Below are 20547 nucleotides of genomic sequence, written 5' to 3'. Positions count from 1 at the left end.
CCATGTAGCAGGCATTGTAGTACATGCAAAAAGACTTACAAAAATAAATGATGTTTTCCCTGTCCCCAAGCAGTCTACAGACTGGTGAGAATCATCCTCTTACAGATAAATTATAATACTGGTTACCTTAGGGCAACTGGCCTAAGAGATCATAAACAGAAGTAACTTTAGAGCAAGTGTGGGTTTGTAAGGTTGAGAGCACACTGAACTTCAGAACATGCACCCTTGTTTTATTTTTGTTCTAGTTGTAAATGACAGTGAACGCAGTTGCAGCATAAACACATGAGCTTCCTTTGCTTATCCCTCCGTCAGCCCTTGACCAAATCTTTACACAGCAGCCTTGACAAGAGGTTGTAAGAGAGCCATAGCCAGAGGGTACGTGCTACTGTTTACTAATACGCAATGACTAGAATAAGAGAAAGCTCTCTTCATCAGGAGCCTTTGAGTTCCATGAAGATCCTAGGTGGACTTCTCGAACCCAGCTCTCTGGACAGCAGGCCACTGCAAATCCAGACTTTATGAAATAATTTCTATGCTGCTGTCTTAGATGGCTATTTAAGGTTCACTGCATTTAACAGCAGTCCTTGTTAGCCATCTCCATCTGTCCCTAGCTTCCACTATAGTTGTTTTTTTATTGTTGTTGTTTGTTTAAAAAAAAAAAGGCCAAGCTATGTCATCATAGCAAAACTGGTTTTTATATTTGAGAGTCTGGGGACATCTTTCATGGTGCTTAGTACTGTGATGAACCTCTAAAAAGACTCTCATTCCATATGATCCCAGGCTTACAGTGGCAGGGCCTGAACAATAAAGGGGGGGCCTATCGTGCAATTTCTGTGCAGGAAAGCGTCTAATCCGTGATTTCAGCTTCTGTTTCACATTTCCTCTCATTGACAAGTTCCTGTGAGACAACTGGCAACTTCCTTCATTGATCCTTCTAGTATTAGTGTGAAGTGATAGGTCAGAAGTTTTTCTATTTTCTGTTATCTCTGCCAAATGGTACTAATGGAGGGTAAACATATAACAAGACCAGAACAAAGAAAGAGGAACAGCAGGAGTCTGGACAGTTGATAATAGATCAGAAAGGGCTCTCCTGTCTCTCCAATGGTATGCTGACTAATTTCAACTAAGACTTATTTAGACTTATTTAAAGACCTTGATCTTTATAGATGAACAGGAAATGTCTTTGTCCTCTAATAGCTCCTAACATCTTGTAGATGACCACTAGACTCCTTTCCCTGGGGAGCCCCAAAGACAAGGAAACTGTCTCTAATTAGAAGACACATGACTTGCAGAATGAGCAGTGAAACAATATGGGAAACAATAGCATAGTGGATTTTGTTTGTGTGATTGATTTTTAAAAATTCTCTTGATACCCGTTCAGATTACATGGTTGTGCCAAGGTTATGCCAAGGTTATGCCAGGTGAAAAGAAAATCGGTTTGTCCTATTCATGTTTTTGTTTTCTTTACCACCACCTCAGTGAGGGTCCACCAGAGGTTCCAGTGATTTACCCAGCTGCACAATTATTTAGGTTGGGATGCATTTTACTATAAATCTCATTGGGAAGCTTCTGAGAGTGGTCAAAAATTCTGAGAGAGGGACACTGTTTAGGTGTGAAACAGTTGGGATGGACTAGATGAATCTAATTCTTCCAATCCCACTGACCCCTGAGGAACAGTTAATTGGATATGACCCTCACTGTCATCCCAACTGTAAAATAATGTGTCTCAATACATGTTCAATAATCATTTTGAAGTGCTCACCAAGGAATCAAATGTAACAGATTCTCCACTGAGATTTTCCCCTTTATGAATAGAATGAATCTTGTTACAAAGGAGTCAGCAATGACTAGTATCAAAATGTTTAATTGATTTCACCCCCCCCCCTTTTTTTTAAACCTTCAGGTTTTCTTCTCCTCAGATTTGGAGGGTGGAGAAGGGGGGGAAAGGCAGCATTGACACTTTTCTTTTTCTTTTTCTTTTTTTCAGATTCAGAAGAGTAAAACACACCTCATATTCAATAAAAGAGGCTGCCAGTGTCTTGCATCATTTTAGCTGAGCTTCTTCATTCTCCTTCTTCTCCTTCTTCCACAAAGACTCGTATCTGGGGAAGGTGTACAACTCTCAAAAACAAGCCCCCTCACTTGGCCTTCTCTCATGCCACCCCTCCCAGGGGCTGATCCTCCTAGGGCTGGCTTGAGCTCTTACATCTCTGGGGAATTCCCCCTGAGCAAACCAAGCAACTTGAGATTTTTGCACAAACAGAAATAAAACATGAAGGGACTTCCTCAGAATCATTTGCTAATGCCCTGACTTTCAAGGCAACTGCCTGGCCTGATGAGAATGGACGTCCTGGATATGCTGAGAGAGCCCTGAAAAGCCACACACAGAAAATGCCGTGTTATTACTATCAATGCTGTTAGTTGAAATGTTACTTTTGCACGGGCTACTGATAGTGGACACAGTTATGCTGGCCTTCATCACAGCTAAGATGATGATTCCAGTCTCTGATTGTTCCTATCCTGAATCAGGAACATTCTTTTTTTCTCCAGTTTCCTTTCAGATTTAAAAATTTGTTCGTATGCATTCCTTTACATATATATATATATACACACCATATACACATATATACATATGTGTGTGGATATATATATGTATATAATGAAATTATTTTTGTTTTTTAAAGATGATCCTGTAGGAATCTTTATTCAATGTTGTATTTATCTGTGCAGTCATCAGTATAAACCTGAATGTTTCGTCCTTGGCCAAGGTGAAAAATCCTGTTTTGTTGGATAGCATCTCTAACTAAGCGGTTACTGAAACATTTACCACTGGCGTGTCCTCTTATTTTGGACATCTGTGGTTTGACTTTATTGGTACTAGGGAGATAGGTCAGAAAATTCTTTTCATTTTAACAAGATTTAGCAATACCAGTAGGAGGTGATTAATAGCACAAATAAAAAATAAGAATAGTAGATGTAGTATTGAGAGAGAATAAAGATGAAATCCTTCCCCTTCCAAACAAGTCCAAAATGGAATCCCATGGAGTATAAGTGTATGGCTGTAAATGGTGTGGTTTGGAATCACTGAGTTCTTCCCAGGGGTAAATCACAGAAGAATCATTGAGTGCTTCCCAGAGGTAAATCATGTGACTATGTTGGTGATAGAGGGAATTAATAATAGGAAGAAAGAGAGGTAGGATTTTCTTATGTGTGTTCCCAGTTGCAGATTTACTTTCTACTAAAAGAGCACAAAAACAAATATTAAAAAAAAAAAATCTCATCACTAATTCAGTGTCGGTATTTCTTCAGACAGAAAGGAAACTATGTGGTCTGTAAAACCTTTTGCCTTGCTGAAATGTTCTCCAACAGTATGATTTAAAGAATTCTGTCACACACATCGTACAGTGGCATGTGGACCTTTGAGCAGGGTGCATTGGTCAGCTTTGCATTTTGCTTTATAATAACAAGTTTTGTTTTGTTTTGTTTTTTTCCTGTTACTCTCTTTCCCCAAACCCCCTTTCTGAACTGTGATCACAGTAAATATTGTGGCCACAAATTCAAATCCGGGACCTAGCAGGTCGTATAAATGAGTAAAGTAAGCCATGTGAGATCGCTATTATTATGATGGTCTGTGAGGCAGTAGGAGTAGCAGAATGGTAAGGAATTGGAGCAAGGCAATGCCTGCTTAGGAAGGGAGCAGTTGCTAGTCAGCAACAGGATGAGTGTTAGAGCAGTTGCTAGTCAGCAACAGGATGAGTATAATAACATCTAGGATGTTATATAAACCTTCTCTAAATTTTTTCATACTGGCAACTCATTCAGAAACTTACAAACACTGTATTGGTTTCAGAAAACATACTTATGCCTGCAGCCAGTCCATGGACTTCAGTTTGTGAACTGTTCATTGTGGTGGTGTGGTTTTGTATGGAATGAAATACAGCCAGTGCATGTCGGTTCTTGATCTTGGAGCCTGAACCTTTTACCTCATTTCTCTTCTATATCTCATAGCCAGTCAAAATAGCCTGAGACTTCCCTTTTATACTTCAACAGGGAACGTTAAACAGTTTTTTAAGAGAGAAATAGGATTATAGCCATTTTTTTCTAGAACCAATAAAGTTGAAATTGTTTTTCATTTGCTTTAAGTCATTGATTAACTAAACAAGAATGGGAAGACTTTCATTCAGTGTAGAACTCTATGTGGACTTTTTTTTTTCATGTCTTAATTTCCTTCTTAATGCGGAAAAATACATTTCCTTCTTAATGCAGAAAAATGAAAACTCCATGTAACTTAGATTTTTAAATCCTCAACAAGTGTTTTGAAGGGTCTGAAAGAAACTCAAGACCATCTTTTTTAATATAATAGTTTTTTTTACATCATTTTGTGCCCTTTTCCATCTCAGTTGTAATCCCCGTGGGCTTCCTATCACGAGTTCACCTGTGTGCCATCACCATAGTCCCCTGTACTTCCCCCTCCCCCATTTTTAATCCCATTCCCCACTCCACCCCTGTAAAATGCCTCTGGTATATCGTTATTCATCATTGTTATTTTTTCCTCTGGTCCTTTATGCTCCTGCTTTGAGTGAAACCATCCGGTGTTTTTCTTTTTCTTTCTGGCTTAAGCATGATCCCTTCCAGCTCCATCCACATTGCTGCAAAAGGCTTGAGTTTATCTTTTTTGATTGCAGAACCATTTTTTAAGAGTATAAAGCAATATATTTGTTATGCTATGAATTTATACTGGAGCTGATACATTAATATCATGACTTCAAGTCAATCTTGCCTAGAAGGACAAAATATTTCCAGTGTCCCAGCTCAGTTTTCATTTTTAGAACGCAGCCAATTTCTCCAAGGCAAGTGACACTGGGCACACATCCTTCCATTGCTTAGACTGGCATTTTAATTCTGTGTTACCTTGTCACATAGAAAGCAAAAGTTTGCATTTCTAGATTAAGAATTGACTGGCAGGGGGGACTTTCCTACCGCTGACAGACCACAAGTTCTGTGTGTCTTTTGGTGGAAACTGGCAAATGGTGTTAGCCCTTGAGTCTGGGTCACCAAATAGCTCTATATCCAACTTGTGTTGATGCTGTTTATTTCAGTGTCCTAGAGCCCATCCATAGAGAGGTCTTTGTCCATCTTTTATTCATACTAACCTTTCTCAGGTTAGGAGCCCTGATAACTTATGGCACAGATAAACTAATTTCTAGCACATTAAAATCAACTGGACTTTCTTCCACTGTCCATTTCATCCTTGGAGCTCTTAAAACTATTGGAAACATTGGTCAACATCCCACTGAGGATATGATATACTTAAACAGTAAAATGATGCCTAAACACTTGAGAGCCAAGCACAGTCTAGCACCTGTTCATTTCATGTGCAGGAATTAAAGCCATCATATTATATTTTTCCAGCTGGAATATGTGTTCATTAAATATGAAAAGTAAAGAGCAAAATTATCACAGGACATAAGACATAGAGCAGTCTTAAAAATAGAGACCAAAATTGTAATCCGCATTTGGGAGAAGGGATACTAGTCTTTTAATATTATTCCTATCATGGAGCACTTTTCTTTAGATGGATATAAGACTGGTAGGTAGGCAGGTAAGTAGTAGATAGATAGGTAGGTTGGTAAGTAGGTAAGTAGATAGACAGGTGATAGATACACGGAAATAGATAGATAATATATAATGTTTCCTTCTATTCTTAAAATTGAACAAAGACATGATAGAAATTACTTCATAATTTTCCTCATGGAATATTGGGATAAACAAAAGAAAAATAGAATAAAATCTTATAAAGAAATAGAGAAGATTGAGAGATTAAAGTCCATGTAGGTGGCAAATTGAATAAAGAAAATCAAATAAAAATCGAATAAAGAAAATTTTAAGAGTCCAGGAAACATGTTTAATCTTTCTAGTGGGAAACTTCATTCTAATTTGAGATCCACACAGCCCTGCTAGCCTACTGCAGTGCCTCGTAGGGTCAGAATTCAGGAAATACGTGCAGAATTATCCGCCTGAATCCCATTCTAGCCAGTGCAAACCAATTTCAAGCTTGTCTGAAAATTTACTTAGCATCTTCTATAAACCAAACATATTGTTAACAACTTACTTCTCAGTGTATATTGACATACCCGAGTCACTCAACTAACTTATCATAAGGGATGGGAAATTGTAGGTAGTTTGGGGGAATTTGTCAGAGCCAAGTTTATGAAAAAACAAACAATAAAAACTTCTCTTTGACTCTTGTATGTAAGAAAAACTAAAACCAAAACCAAGGCAGGATTAATCAGCTTTTGGGATGGGTGGATAGCACCAATCTATTGGAAATACTAGTGAATTTATTTATAACATAAATTGTGACTTTCAAAATCCAGAATTCACTCTCTTGGAGCAAATAGTATATTCTCTGGATGCAGAGTGGGGAATCAGTGCCTGGTTTTGCTCCACCAGTATTATGATTGGCATAGCGCTGAACCCCGCAAAATTAGAAGTTAGAGAAAATAATGTTGCAATAATGATGTTACATTGGATTTTATGGGTGAATAAATGGAAAGTAATACTTGTAATTTATCAAGGGTAATCCTTGACTAAAGGCCTCATTATCTCTTAAAAATTGAACTTCATGAAAAATTGTACAATGAACATCACAGTATTTCTGTGAAATACCTCTTTGAGAAACAAGAGGTACATTACTTGCCAATATCAGACTTCAGCTTTTGAGGATCCCTTTCAACAAAAACACTGATGGGCACAAAGGTGACAAGAAAATTAGATGTTAATAGAAGCTGTTTGGACATTGGGCAGAGGTCAGCTGATAGGTGAGTTTGAGTCCAGGAGGAATAGAAAGTAGGCCCCAGTGAAGTCCTGGACTGGACAATCCATGAAAGCCTACTTTAACATTACTAATTTCCAGTTATTTTAACTCATTTCTCCACCTCAAATTTTCCTTAAATATCAGCAGGTATTATTTGAGATGAATGTCCATACTCTGGCTTTGGTTCCCACACAAAAGTGGATGGATGCTGGCGATGAGGTGGCTTCAGTAAATGAACTTAGACACAGCTTAGTTTGCTGTCCCCTGAACAAGGGACATGGGGATGCTACGTGAACCCTGCCAGTTAACTTGGGGCACACTGAGTCATCCTTGCTATCAACTGGAGCAAATGCTGACTGTAGCAGGCTAGAGAGTGTTATCACAAAAGACCCCTCAAACCGTGTATCTCTCTGGGAGCTGGCATTCGGCCCTGCAGAAGTATTTCTTAGGTGACAGTGCAGGTTAACTTTTTCAAAATAAACCCAGTGACTACAGAGTGGCTTTTAAATAGGTTATTCTGGAGGTACATCATTGTATATGCTTTGCTTTACTGTCATGGTCTAGCTTGGAGTAAGGATTTATGTGCTAGTGTATTTGTCTTTGAGTGGGTATATGTGTGATGGTCGAGAAATATGGTCATACGTAACTATACATAACTTTGTAGTAAAAATTTATAGTATAGATTCACAGCCATAGGTATATCATCAAGACACTAACTCTCTTAGAGCTAGAACTGTAGAGTATACACTTTCCATTTTTTTTGCTTTGATATTTTTATACAATTTTATACACAGTAAAAATTTTTTAAATATTTGCTATTTGCTATTTTCATTTGTAGAACTCAGTTAGGTTTTTATGAGTGCTGGTGTCCACTGTACAGCCAGACTCCTCACCCCCCACCCCAGCTTAAGAGTCTCCTCCCTTCTTCATAACTTTTCTTTTACCTTTTGCCTCTTCTTCATTTTCCTGCCCTTTAAAAATTCCTTCTTTTGCTTCTGTCCAGGCAAGCCACTTAGCTTGCAGTATCATTTTAACATATGAAAACAAAAAATAATAAGGAAAAAGTGAGAGCAGCTTGTTCCAGTATAACACACATGAGGAACTGTTTGGTGCCAGGGGGCAGGTGGGCAGGAGGGGTTACACTGAGGAAGAAGCAGGACAGGGGGAACTCTCAGGGGAGGCCCATCACCCAGAGCAGGTGAGTCACTCTGAGCTGATAGCGGCCTCCTTATCCTCCTTTGGTGTAGAGCACTATTATTTCTGCCCTAGGGCTTTTCTCCATAGAATGCTGTGCCCTCTCAGTGGGTCTAGAGAGCCTCTTAATAAGTAACATGTGAATGGATAACTCAGCTCATCTTCTGAGCCTTAGATTTTGTTGCTGTTCAACTGAACTTGTGGGAGATGTCAGGATTAATATCAAGAATGCGTAACAAGACTAAAAGAAGGAGCAAGCAGAACCAAATCCCCAAACTTCCATTCAAATCATGCCAAATAATTAGTTCTTTGGAGAAATAAGGAAGATATTTTTGGCTGTGTTCTGAGAATATTCTTCCAAAAGGAAGATGTTAAAATGGACTTGTCTGTGTTTTATAGCAGTGATAGAATGTACTTCCACGATGTGAACTATGCTCCTAGCAGATAAAAATGCAGTTTGCAACTTGCATTTGTGTATCATCAAGTTAGAGAATGACCATAGGGTCTGAAGAAGAGAGTTTTGTTTCCTGAGATGCTGGTTTGTACTAAAACTATTCAAATGCCATAGCCTCCTATCTCCAAGTGCAAAAATAAAGCATAAGGATTCATGTAAAACAATATGCTAAACTGCTCTCAATAAATTAAAGATGTGTTTCTTGTAAATCTTATTTGCACAGATGAGGCTGACATTTCCTCAATGTATAATTTCCCTCCAGCATCTAATAATGAATACATCTTGTATGTTCTTCTGATTACCAAATAAAAGCAATGAGTTAACCTCTAAGTTGGATTTTGAAAAATGAAAAAGTTTTTTTTTTTTTTTTTAGTGTTTTTCATTGTTCTCTGTGTTCTATCCTAGATAAGTGACTGGCCAAACTCAGTCAACCATCTGTCTCTTGTATTCCTCCACTGCCACATGACACAAAGGTACCAGTGCCTACGTGCTGGAAGATACACAGTGTCTCACATCTCATATAATCTTTAATGAGTAGGAGGAATGAGGTGAATAGATTATCAGAAACTCCAAGGAGGCATAGGAAATGTCAGCAGTCTCAGATTGGGCTAGCTTCCAGGTGTTCCATATTTTGGATATGATGATAATGGTTTTACAGTCCTCTGATGCTAACTTGTCAAGTCCAAACTTTATTTCTTCCTCCTTCTTTTGGGTCTACCTGGACGTTCTTTTTTTTTTTTTTTTTTTTTTTTCCCTCCAGCCACAAATACAAGGAGCCTGATCAGGAAATAGTCACCACCCATGATTGTGAACAAATGGGATCATGGCACCATGGCACCTACCCTTACTCCTCCAGCCAGCAGCTTTTGAGAATGACTCCCCTAGTGGTGGTAATATGTATTACACAAACACCACCCTCTCATCTGGCCACTTTTATTGTTCCTGTGTAGTAATTCAACTGGGTTGTTACTCTGACAGCAGGGTGTGATTTTCTTCAGTGCTGCCATATTTGTCCTACATTTCTTCTTTTTTGAAAGCAGAAATAGAATTTACTGATTCTAAAAAATACAGAGTAGCATAATAAAATTATAATCTTGTGTAAGATCCAATGGCTAGTCATTGTCAGTTCTCTACTGTATTTCCTTATGGTCTCTTGCTGTGTGTTTCCACACAGTCATGGCCTTATACAGTATATTTAATTATGTACTATGGTTTTTCATATAATATTGGGGGGTGAGCATTGTCTTTCTTAATATAGCAACATTATATTTCATTCTATGGCTCTAGCATATTTTACTTAACTGCCTGACTACTCTTGGACAGTTAGCTTTCATGCTGTTATTTATTTTTTAAATTAGCATAGAAATGGAGTTCTTTGTTTACAAGACTTTGTTGCATTTCTGAATCTCTCCACTGGACAGCTTTCTAGGTATACAAGTTTGACCAAAGGTCATGAACAGTTTCAGATGCCTCCTTTGTATACTCATTTCCAAAGCATATTCAAATGGTGAAGCAGCCATATTTAAAATGTAGATAGTCTTATAATACCTAAATAACTTGTATTTTTGGTGATTGTTCCTTGTGATGAATAGAGATCAGGTCATACAAAAGCAAGCATGGTACTGGTGGTGGTTGTATTGTGGAGGATGGATGTTATTAAACATTCTCAGTATGCAACGCTTACCTAACACCACTGGAACACAACTCTGAGGGAATTACAGTCAGATTAGAAGCCCTCCGAGCTCTTTGGACATTTCCATAGCCCTGAGCAGAACTTGGGTTTCTTTCCATGCTCTTTTTTTTTTAAAGACTATAAAGAGGCAAAAATGACTGTTTGATTAGAAGCATCAGGCAACAATCAATTATCCTCTGTTGTTGTTCCACTGCAACATAGTAAAGATGTTGGTAGATGTATTTAAAAGTCAGGATCAGGCCCTCCCTGATGGCTCAATGGGTTAGGACACAGCACTGCAAGCTAGCCACAGCCACTTCAGTGCAAGTTCGATCCCCAGCCTGGGAGGTGACCCACATGGCGCAGCAGATCTCTCCTGATCCGCCCGCTGCCCCCCTCAGCAATATACTTTCTCGATCTGCCTGTTCTGCTCCTCACTCTGTCTCTGGTGAATTCTTTCACTGCCCCTGAGCCTCTGGTCTGTACCCCAGTTCTGTATGCATAAATAAATAAATCTTTTTTTTAGAAGGGGGCTAACATTAAAAAAAAGTCAGAATCAGAGATTTGTGAGTATCATAAAGGCAGACTTCACAGTACACTAAATAAAAGAGGTTGAAAGTGCCCAGTAGGTTGACAGAAACTTCTCCCTGTGTCTTGCAGCACCCACCTCTGCCCTGTGGGAGGCAGTTGTGTGATCACAGCAGGCTATTGTTGGATCATTACTAATGGTGACACTTGCTCTCAGAAGCTCTTAAATCACCAGGCGTGGACTTGGCTTTGCTAACCCTATTTTGTAGAAGGGAGACTGTTTGAGGTCAAGCTGAAAATCACCGGTGTTTAATGCAACCTCATGTCCTGAGTCTGACGTGTGTGGATTTGCCCCCAGCAGGGCAGCCTTGGTTGTCACTTCCATCACTGTCTACTTCTTCTCCAGACTCCTGATGAATAGGATTCGTTGCCCTTTAGCTGAACCAACCAAGGACATTAATTTGAAATATCTGAAAGCTATTCATTTGTCAAAAGATACTTCCAGTCACACAAGCTGCAGTGATGACATTTCTGCCCTGCACTGACTGATAGGGTTGTTTGCGCTTTGAAAAGTCACGTGCCCTGGTCGACGACAATGCAATACCTGACCTTAAAATGCCCATCTCCCGAAGATGATATATTGACTACTTTGCACGTGCCCATAAATACAATGCAAACCTCTCAATTTAAGTTAATGACAAACTTATTTCATTGCAGTTTGCTAAACACTTTACCTGCCTACTCTTACTTGATCTTCACAATAATTAATGTTTTTAATATATTTATAAAGGAGGAAAATGAAGCTTAGCAAGATCAGCACTGATGTAACTACTTATTCATCTGTTCCCTTTTACCGAAATCACTTATGTAATAGTTCAGAATTCTAAAACATAATATAATCAATTTGTATTTTAAAAATTAAGAAAGCGGGCCCTCCCTGGTGGCGCAGCGGGTTAAAGCATAGCATTGAGAATCTAAAGCCGCTTCCGCATGAGTTCGATTCCCGCCTGCCCCGGAGGTGACCACATGGCGTGGCAGACCTCTCCTGGCCCGCCCGCTGCTCCCCTCAGCAGTGTACTTCGTCGATCTGCCTGTTCTGCTCCCCGCTCTGTCTCTGGTGAAGCCTCTCACCGCCCCTGAGACTCTGGCCTGTACCCCAGTTCTGTATGAACAAATAAATAAATCTTTAAAAAAAAAAATTAAGAAAGCGAAATAAAATCAGTGGCAGAAAGGAGAGCCCATGTAGGTAGTGCACCCCCAGGGTAAGCATTAGTACGTAGACTCACAGGCGAAAGAGGCCTCCCAGACCACAACATTGTCATAAACTGGATCCAAGTTTCCTGGAAACCAAAATAAAAATGGAAAATAAACATGTCCTATCATCCAGGAAAATAAAGCATATCAGTTATTCAGAAGACAGGATGCCTCCCTGATGGCTGAAGGTAAAGAAATTCTTTTATAGGGGCCACCACATAGGATGTTTCTCTCTTAAAGCTGCAGAAAAAGTGCCCAGAGGCCATCACAGCCTCTGTACTGCCTCTAAAACGAGGGTCCTGGCATCAGCATATTTCCCTTAAACTTCCTACGTGATCCTGATGTATAGTGAGGGTTGAAAACCACTGACAGTAAATTCTGAGTCACCAAAGATGCAACATCCCTGAGTAGGCTTCTCCATTAAATCCCAGAGGGAGCTGTGTCCCCAGGCCAACTGTAGGAATGGGGGGGTTGGGTGCTCAGTTTCAGGTGTTTTCCTGGGAAAGAGAGCAAGGGAGGGGTAACAGATTTCAGAAAATGAAACTTAGATAAGTTGAGTATTCATCCCACGAAGGGGACTGAGTAACTGGTAGGTGACCACTCAGTGAGAACTTACTCCAGGAGTACCACTCCAGGGAGCCTGCAGGAAGCTGATTCAGAACCTAATCCATCCCTGACAGCCCACGCTGCTGCCTCGTGTTCTGGAGATTTCTCAAACAGCTTTATTTTATGCATCTCTGCCTGCTACCTGTGCATGACTCATGATCAGGAGAAGCATCGATGGTTTCTCCCCTTTCCTGGTACAGAGGGATGTCATCAAGTACAAGAAAAAAAAAAACAAACAGCATTTTCCAGGAGGGCTATTAGTTTAGCTTTCCCAGTGACTGAAGGCCCCCAGTGAATCTGATCCCACTCAGTGTCTGAAAAGAAGATACCGAGGGAATGAAAAGCTTCCCTGAGAGAACATCATCACACTGTAAGCTTTTGGGAGATCCTCCTAAATCATCTGTAAAATCTTGCACCAAGCATTCCTATAAAATAATAAGTGTTTCTATTGAAAGCCTGTAGCCATTGAGTGCCTTGCAAATTTTCAAGGGGTAGTGTTGGTGTCCTTACAGTTATCTCTGGAGTATCCAGAGAGAGAGAGGGTGCCATATTTTCCAATAGTTAGACAAGAAGGAAAATGTATCACACAAAGTTTTGCAAGTTTTCCACAGACACCTGGCCCACCTGTGAAACTCTCAGTCCCTTCCAGAAATGCTGGCTCACTAGTACTTGGGAAGGCCTGGAAATCTGGTCTTGTTTTTCCTTTTTGGTAAAATAATTATTGCCAATTTTTCTTATCCTTTGGAAATTTTAGGAAGACTGCATGTGAAGGAAATCTGGCTAATGGGTTGATCAAAAACAACAGGAGGCATTGGGAAAAGATTCTGTAGCTTTAACTCTGAAGGATTTTGTGTTCCAACACAAAGCCACTTTGTGCCAATGACTTACATTTCCTTTGCTTCCAAATTCTATAAAATAGGAATTATTTGATCATCAGAGTCAGCAGCAAAAAAAGACAATGTGCATTTGATTGTGCGTTCTTGCTTAGGGAGAAAAAAAATAGTACATTACTGGGTAACATGGTACCTAGGGCATTAGTGATAGTTTGGTGCATGACAGTGACTGTTCCTAAGGATCGAGCCAAATTGTGACCTGCCCCTCTGAGCAAAATACCCTGAGCTTGATGTCCATCCCGAAGTGGTGATTTCAGCTGAGGAAAATGGTGCTTTTGGGGGGAATGGTTGCTGTCTGGACAGCCTGTCTGAGCCTTAGGAAGGGGCGGTGTCCATGACAGCCGTGGCAGAGGGCAGGAATGCTGCTGAACTCTCTGCTGTGCACAGGATAGTCTCTGCCATAAGGAATTAGGTACTGCAGATGCCATAGTGCTGCTGTTGAGAGACCCTCTCCCAGGGCAGACAAGACAAATACAAAGTATTGTGGCTGGAAGAATAAACTCTCCAGGTCGCCCCACAGTGGAGATGGATGGGTCGGCCACCAGTGACTTTCTGGGAGATCACCCAAAGATCAAAGTTGTGGATTTGCGTCCTCTAATTCAAGACTGGGACTGACCTGTCCCACACTCGCACCCACCATTCTTGTGTGGGATCCAGAGTGACTGGCACCCAGGGTTTGTGGACTGACACCCACTCTCACTTTGGGTAAATCTGCATGTCTGGGACACCTCATTAGAATGTTAACCATTGCATTCGCCTGGGAAACTTACCAAACTGCAAACTCCTGGCTCCGTCCCCAGAGATTCTGCTTTAGTAGGCTCAGGAGAGTACCTGTGAGACACACTTAGGAAAATCTCCTCAGGGGACTCGGAAGCACCAATACAGTCAGGTTTGGACCCCCTAATTTCCTCGCCACCTCTTACATTCAGAACATCTGTGAGGCCTAAAATCCTCCGACATTGCTGCTCTTAACCTCATGCAAAGTAATGGTTTGGATGGGTCTGAGGCATTTTGGTTAACTTACTGTTTTTTATTTTTATTATTGCTACTAATACAATGAACACTACCACTACAAATAAATGTTAATAACACTAACAACAATAGGAACAGTAACATGATGTCAAGGTGACACCTGTTCAGAGGAACTACTTCTACGACAGTAATTCTCCGTCCTGGAAACACATAGAATCACCTGGGGGCAGGGAGATTTACAAACCGATGCCAAGCTCCTCTCTGCCACGGTGCTCAGACCACTGCATGCTTAACCTCCCTCTTGGTCCTCATAGTCAGCATACCCAGGGTGGGTCCCAACATAGCAACCTGCCCACCAGAAGACCAGAAGGGTCATGTGCACACAGGTGCACCCAGGTGCACACAGGTGAAAGCTGTGCTCCTGACTTCCCTGACCCTGGTGTACAGGCGGGCCCCACCACTCACCCAACTTTCTTCTAAACATTGTTTTCAGACCCTCACTTCCAGGTCATTTGATAATGTTTGAAATAACATTTGATAACTACCTGTCTCAGGAGTGTATTCACAATGCTACCTTCCCTTATCCTCTTTTTCCTCTTACAGGCACAAAGAAGCGTTCTCATGGCTCACCAGCACCAAGCACAAGCTCCACAGGTCGCCTGACTTTGCCAGGTGGGTAAACTGTATTGCATCATAATCCTAGTGATCCAGAGAGTAAAATGGCTGGTTTCTCAGGAATTGAGTGTAGCATAATCATATGCTAGCTGAGCATATGATTACTTTTCCACTGCAACCTCTTATCAGAGAGCTTTGTCTGAGGTTCCTCCAGGGAAGGACATGCTGTATTCTAGTTGGTTCACCTTTGTTTGTGTTCTTTCTTGATGTTCATCTGGACATGCTATGGAAGCATTTCTTTGAGAAACTGATGGTGCAGGGGAAGGAATGTGAGGTTTTGATGGGAGACAGACTTGGGTTCAGCTCTGGCTTTGCCATGTTCAAATTGCGTGAGTTCACCATGCTTACTCAGCTTCATGAGCTTCTGTTTCCTCATCTCTGCAGCTAGGAATCCCTGTAAATACACAGCATATACAGTACATACATATATATACTGACACAGAGATTGGTGTCAGTAGCTAATCAGCCTGTGCTGTTGAGAAATATGGAAGTCATCTGTATATGTGAACTGTATTGAATCCCATCTAATATTTATTAGAGAATTTTGAGCTTGATCACTGTTTCATATGAGAGCCATATCGTGGTCATTATGTCTGTATACAAGGGAACATTGTCTACTACAATTTCATGTTTATAAGTAGACTTAGAAAGACATGCCTATTTGAGGAGGGGTAATAAAGGTTAATAGGAGCATTCCAGAAAACGGAAAATATAATAAAATTATTAGAAGGAAAGCTTTTGCCAATATACCATCCAGAGCACACCAGTATTACATATCTTTCCAGTCTCTACTAAATTGTCTTCCCCAGGTTTTATTCTACATGGAGTTTTTGTTTCCTTTCTTTTAAAATTTACTATTACAATATGAGATTCCCTCCATGTTATTAAATAAATTAAAAATAGTTCATTGACTAGCATTTCCTTCTTTCTTTCTTTTTCTGACTAGCATTTCATATGATTATGACACAATTTCTATTAATTTGACATAAATTGATCATTAATAATTTGACATTTAAGTAGTTAGCATTTTTATTTTTATAATTAACCTTATATTCTTGTACATAAATCTTCTAGGCCATATGTATGAAGTTAGGATAGATTTCTGTAGTAAAATTACTGAATCAAAGAATATGTACATACTTAGGTTCATACTCTTTGACATTATTATCAAAGTAATTTCTGAAAAGGTAGTATTATTTTATACAATGAGTGACGACTTTGCCATTTCACTCTTCTCTTGCTGATGCCAAGCTTAATAAGTTAACACAATAAGAAACATTATATCTGCATAGGTTGGCATTTATTTTATCTTTTAAAAAATCTGCTTTCTAACATTAATTAATCCTTTACATTTCTTCTTTCTGAAATTGCCATATTTTATCCATTCTGAAAGGCACCCTTCCACTTTCGCCCTTCTGAAATAGGAATGTTTGCAATCAACGGTGCTTTATCATAATTTAATTACCAGCAATTTTTCTAGGTTGTACATAAAATAATATTTAACTTTTCAAAGTCATTGACATTTTAGATTAGATGAAATGTAATCAATGTCTGTTTCTTCAACCTCAGCTTCTTGGCTTCCCAGCCCTATAACAGCCAGAGTCAGTGTCTACCTAAACTCTCTTGCCTCTCCCCCATGTCCCTGAGATGTATTCACCTTTTGTTTCCTTGACTCATTTCTCTTTGCAGTCCTTCAAGCTCATCTAGGAGAAGTAACATTAACATAATTATTTGCTTATGAACCCCTTTATCCATGGATAGGTGGCTTTTTCAGGGGTAGAGACTGATTTCTTCCTTTCTGCCCCATGCCTCTGCCTGATAAATAACAGGCACATATTGGGTGTTCATTACTTTTATAAGGCTGAATGTGTGGATGTGAGTGTGTACCCTCCAGTTGAATTTATGACTATACAGAAAGCAACTATCCTCACAAAAAGGCTCATTTTTTTCAAGTTCAGTGCTGAATCTAGTAAACTAACTGACTTTTTTTAAGTTGAGATGACACTGGTTTACAACACTGTTGATTTATTTAGAGAAATAAGCTTACACTTCCTCGATGTTTGTCACAGCATAACACCCATCACCAAAGCACCCACTGTCCTTTACCTGAGACCATGGCTCCCCGTCTTTGATCCTATCCCTCCCACCTTACCTCTCTAGTCACCTCAATTCTTCAGTCATATTTCCAGGATTTATTTGGTTTAGTGTTATCAGGTTCTTTGTTTCGTTTCTCTGTGTTCCACATTTGTGTGAAATCATTCCGTATTTGTCTTTTTTTTCTGTTTTATCTCACTTAACCTAATTCCTTCCAGTTCTATCCATGTTGTCACATATGGTAAGAGTTCATCTTATTTTTTACAGCTGAGTAGTATTTCCATCCTATGTATGGAAATACATAGTATGTATGCTAGCTTGCTTTTTAACATTGAATCGACCTTGTTCAGAAGTTTCTGGAATCCCCTTTCATCTTGTCCTTGTTTGTAGTTATTATGCTCTTAGGTAGATAGGTATTAGGAGAAAACATGCTGTAGACCAAGCAATTCCAGTATATACTAGACATTTGGGTTGATTCCACATCTTCCCTATTGTAAATAGTGCAGCAATAAACATAAACGGGAAGAGCACATGGAGCTATGGTGATGGCAAATGGGTGAAGAGGTGGTGGAAAGTCCACAGAGATTACAACCGAGATGAAAAAATGTACAAAATGAAGAAAGATATAATATATATGTATGTATATGTATACACACACACACACATAAACACATATATAATTAAAAATGTACTCATTCATTAAAAAAAAACTCACAGAAAGTTGGCTAATGATTGGCAAAAGAAATTCCATGCAAGTTATAAAGCAAGTTCTTTGGAAAAGGTGCTCCATTTTAACCTCAGTTTAGCATTTTATTATACAAGTGGACTACGGAGAGTTGTTTTCCTGTTGGAAGACTTTTTTATTATTATTATGAACAATGCTTTACACATTTTTTTTGTAAGATATATACCATCTAACACAATTTATATTATTTTTTAAAACAAGGAAAAATATGAGGTGGTTGAATATATACTCAGGAATAATATATATCAAATTTGGCATGGTAGTTTTTTGGGAGGTAGTGGGAAATATTGTGCAGGGTATACTGGGCCCTTCAGGTTATGTGCTATTTAATCTCTTCAATTACAGTTTTGAGCAAATATGCAAAATGTTGGATTTGTTTAAAATGTATTGGGAAACCATGGATATTATGTTGTTTTGTACACATTTCTGTGCTCCAAATCTTACATAATGAAGAGTCTTCTAAGTGAAAAGTCTGTGACCATCTTCCAAGACAGTTTGGTTTGGTTTCATCATCTAGACATGGTATTACCTGTATTTAGAGACATTTAACATTTTCACTTTAAACCTATTGGAAGAGCTGGGTGTTGGGACACGAGGATTCAGAGGTGAAGAAGTTCTGCCAGGAATACGCTGCAAGATGTGAACTGTCCAGCAGACACAAGCTCATTAGGAACCGGTCGTGTGGTGTCCAAAGTTACCAAGGGGGTCGTCTGCAGCTCTGGCACCAGAAAACTGCTCTGGGGACACCTTGATTCCTTGCATGTCTGGAGCACAGTGGCAAAGTGATAGCACTTGCAGCTGATTTTTTTTTCTAGAGGCAACTGCAGCTCATGTCCCCTGAGCTTTCTGACTCCAGTCAGGCTCCATGGAGAGCCAAGGAAGTGTAGGCTCTCGCTGCAGAAGCAGCCCAGCGTTTCAGCACCACTTTCAGTCATGACTGCTAATGACGGAGACTAGTCAGGGACTGACTTCCCCCAGGGCACCTCGGCCACAGCCCTTTTCTGAAGCGATCCTTAGGTGGACAGGTACAGTAGCCTCGCCACTGCGCCTGTAGTAGCGGATTGCTCCTGTGTGTGCAGCTGCTCGCATGAACGGTAGTATAGCTGGCAGCCGCAGCCCTGCTTCTAATCTCCACAATCTGATGTAGAAAGTTTGTGTGTTTCTGTGCCAGTTGGCTTGCAATGACATTGTTGTGTGTCCTGTTCTAGGAGACTATGGATAAAACGTCCATCCAACGGATTCCTCAGAAGACAATGGACCAGCTCTGAGGTCTGAGGATATTTTAGGATGCTTATGTTTCCTTTACCAAAACAAAATATAATGTATATTGTAAGTTATTAAGATATTAACATCAAAAGCAATAATGTTTGATCTCCCAGTTCTGCTTTATAACAATAAATACTTTCATATGTATTGTACAGCTAAGCAGAGTGGAGAAAGTGCTGGGCTCATAACATTTAATATCTCAATCCTCACAACAACCTCTAAGGAAGGTACTGTGATCTCCATTTTGCACATTGGGAAACTGAGACATAATCAGATATAGGTCACCCAACATTAGCAGTACGCAAGCCTGTGATTTCTGCTCAGAGTTTTATTGCTAGTAGGTAAAAGTTGACATCAAAGAGTCCACACTTTCTTTCACATTTGTCATCTACCCAGGGATTAGATCAACCACCCATGTACCAATTTTAAGTGCAACTGAGACAGAAGTTGTCCTGTCTTTACTGTCTTTTAAGTGAAGATTCCAATGAATAAACTTCTTGCAGCTGTCTTCTGACTTGAGTTCAGTTTAACAAATGACAGTGTCTTACAATGAATGAGATCAAAACTCATCTGTTATGCACTGATTTAGCTCTTCTGAGTCCCAACACCTGGATAAGCTTATCTTTCCAGGTTTCTACTGGCTCAGGTCACTGTTGGTAAGAACAAAAGACCTAGAAATATTAAGCAAGACTTGCATTCTCCATCTTCATATACACCCAGGAAACACACACACTGACTAGAAAAGCCCAGTAAAAGGCTTATAAGAACTTGCATAATCTCCATCATATTTTCCTCATTTGAAAAGGCATGTGTCATGTACTTTGGCTTGCCAGAGCAAACAAGGTGAAAACAAAGTACTAAGTTGAAGATGGTTGCCTCTCTGATGGAGGACTACCTCACCTACTTCAGTAACTAAAGCAATAATTATTTTTATTAAATTAAGTCATGAATCATTACATTGTATGGCCCAGGGCATCTAGTAGGTAACACTGAATAAGAAAAGAGTTTCCAGCCATATTAATTGCTCTTCTTCTTTCACCTACTTGTCAAGGAGGGTGGGAAATGAAACTCTGCCTCAGTGCCTTTCCACACTAGAGTAAGACCTGTAGAAATGAGCTGACATTTGTAACATTTGTGTAAAGCAAAGGTGCTCATGGCTCAGACTTGAATCTTGAACTTGCTGACTTTCTTTTTGGTGCAAACATGGGCAGCAAATGTACATATGAAGACATTGTTGAGGCAAGGGGGAAATATTCAGTTCTATAGATTCCAATCAACTTTGCTAGCTGGTGTTATTCTAAGTGATTCATTTATTCTCTAGTAAATGGGAGATTTATGAAGGTGATGCAAAGTATTTCACTTGTGCATTAAATATTT

At 39.7% G+C, this 20547-nt stretch overlaps 1 protein-coding gene across 8 annotated transcripts in view; it reads left to right on the top strand.

The window, feature by feature from the left end:
• The window catches only part of PDE1C (phosphodiesterase 1C, calmodulin-dependent 70kDa), a 465170-nt gene that overhangs the window by 431239 nt on the left and 13384 nt on the right, over positions 1 to 20547 (top strand). For 3 of the 8 annotated variants that reach the window (XM_012720871.1, XM_004676840.2, XM_012720876.1), the window contains one exon: positions 14994 to 15062. In XM_012720871.1, coding sequence (XP_012576325.1) covers positions 14994 to 15062 — 69 coding nt within the window. Of the gene's footprint in view, positions 1 to 1987; positions 2571 to 14993; positions 15063 to 19112; positions 19636 to 20547 lie in introns of those variants that run through there. The other 5 variants (XM_012720873.1, XM_012720874.1, XM_012720872.1 and 2 more) reach the window with 4 other exon arrangements.

The sequence above is a fragment of the Condylura cristata genome, unplaced genomic scaffold (genome assembly GCF_000260355.1).
Source record: "Condylura cristata isolate star-nosed mole 26May11 unplaced genomic scaffold, ConCri1.0 scaffold00005, whole genome shotgun sequence".
NCBI lineage: Eukaryota > Metazoa > Chordata > Mammalia > Eulipotyphla > Talpidae > Condylura > Condylura cristata.
Note: the sequence above shows the minus strand (reverse complement) of the source record. Positions and strands in the feature narration are given on the sequence as shown.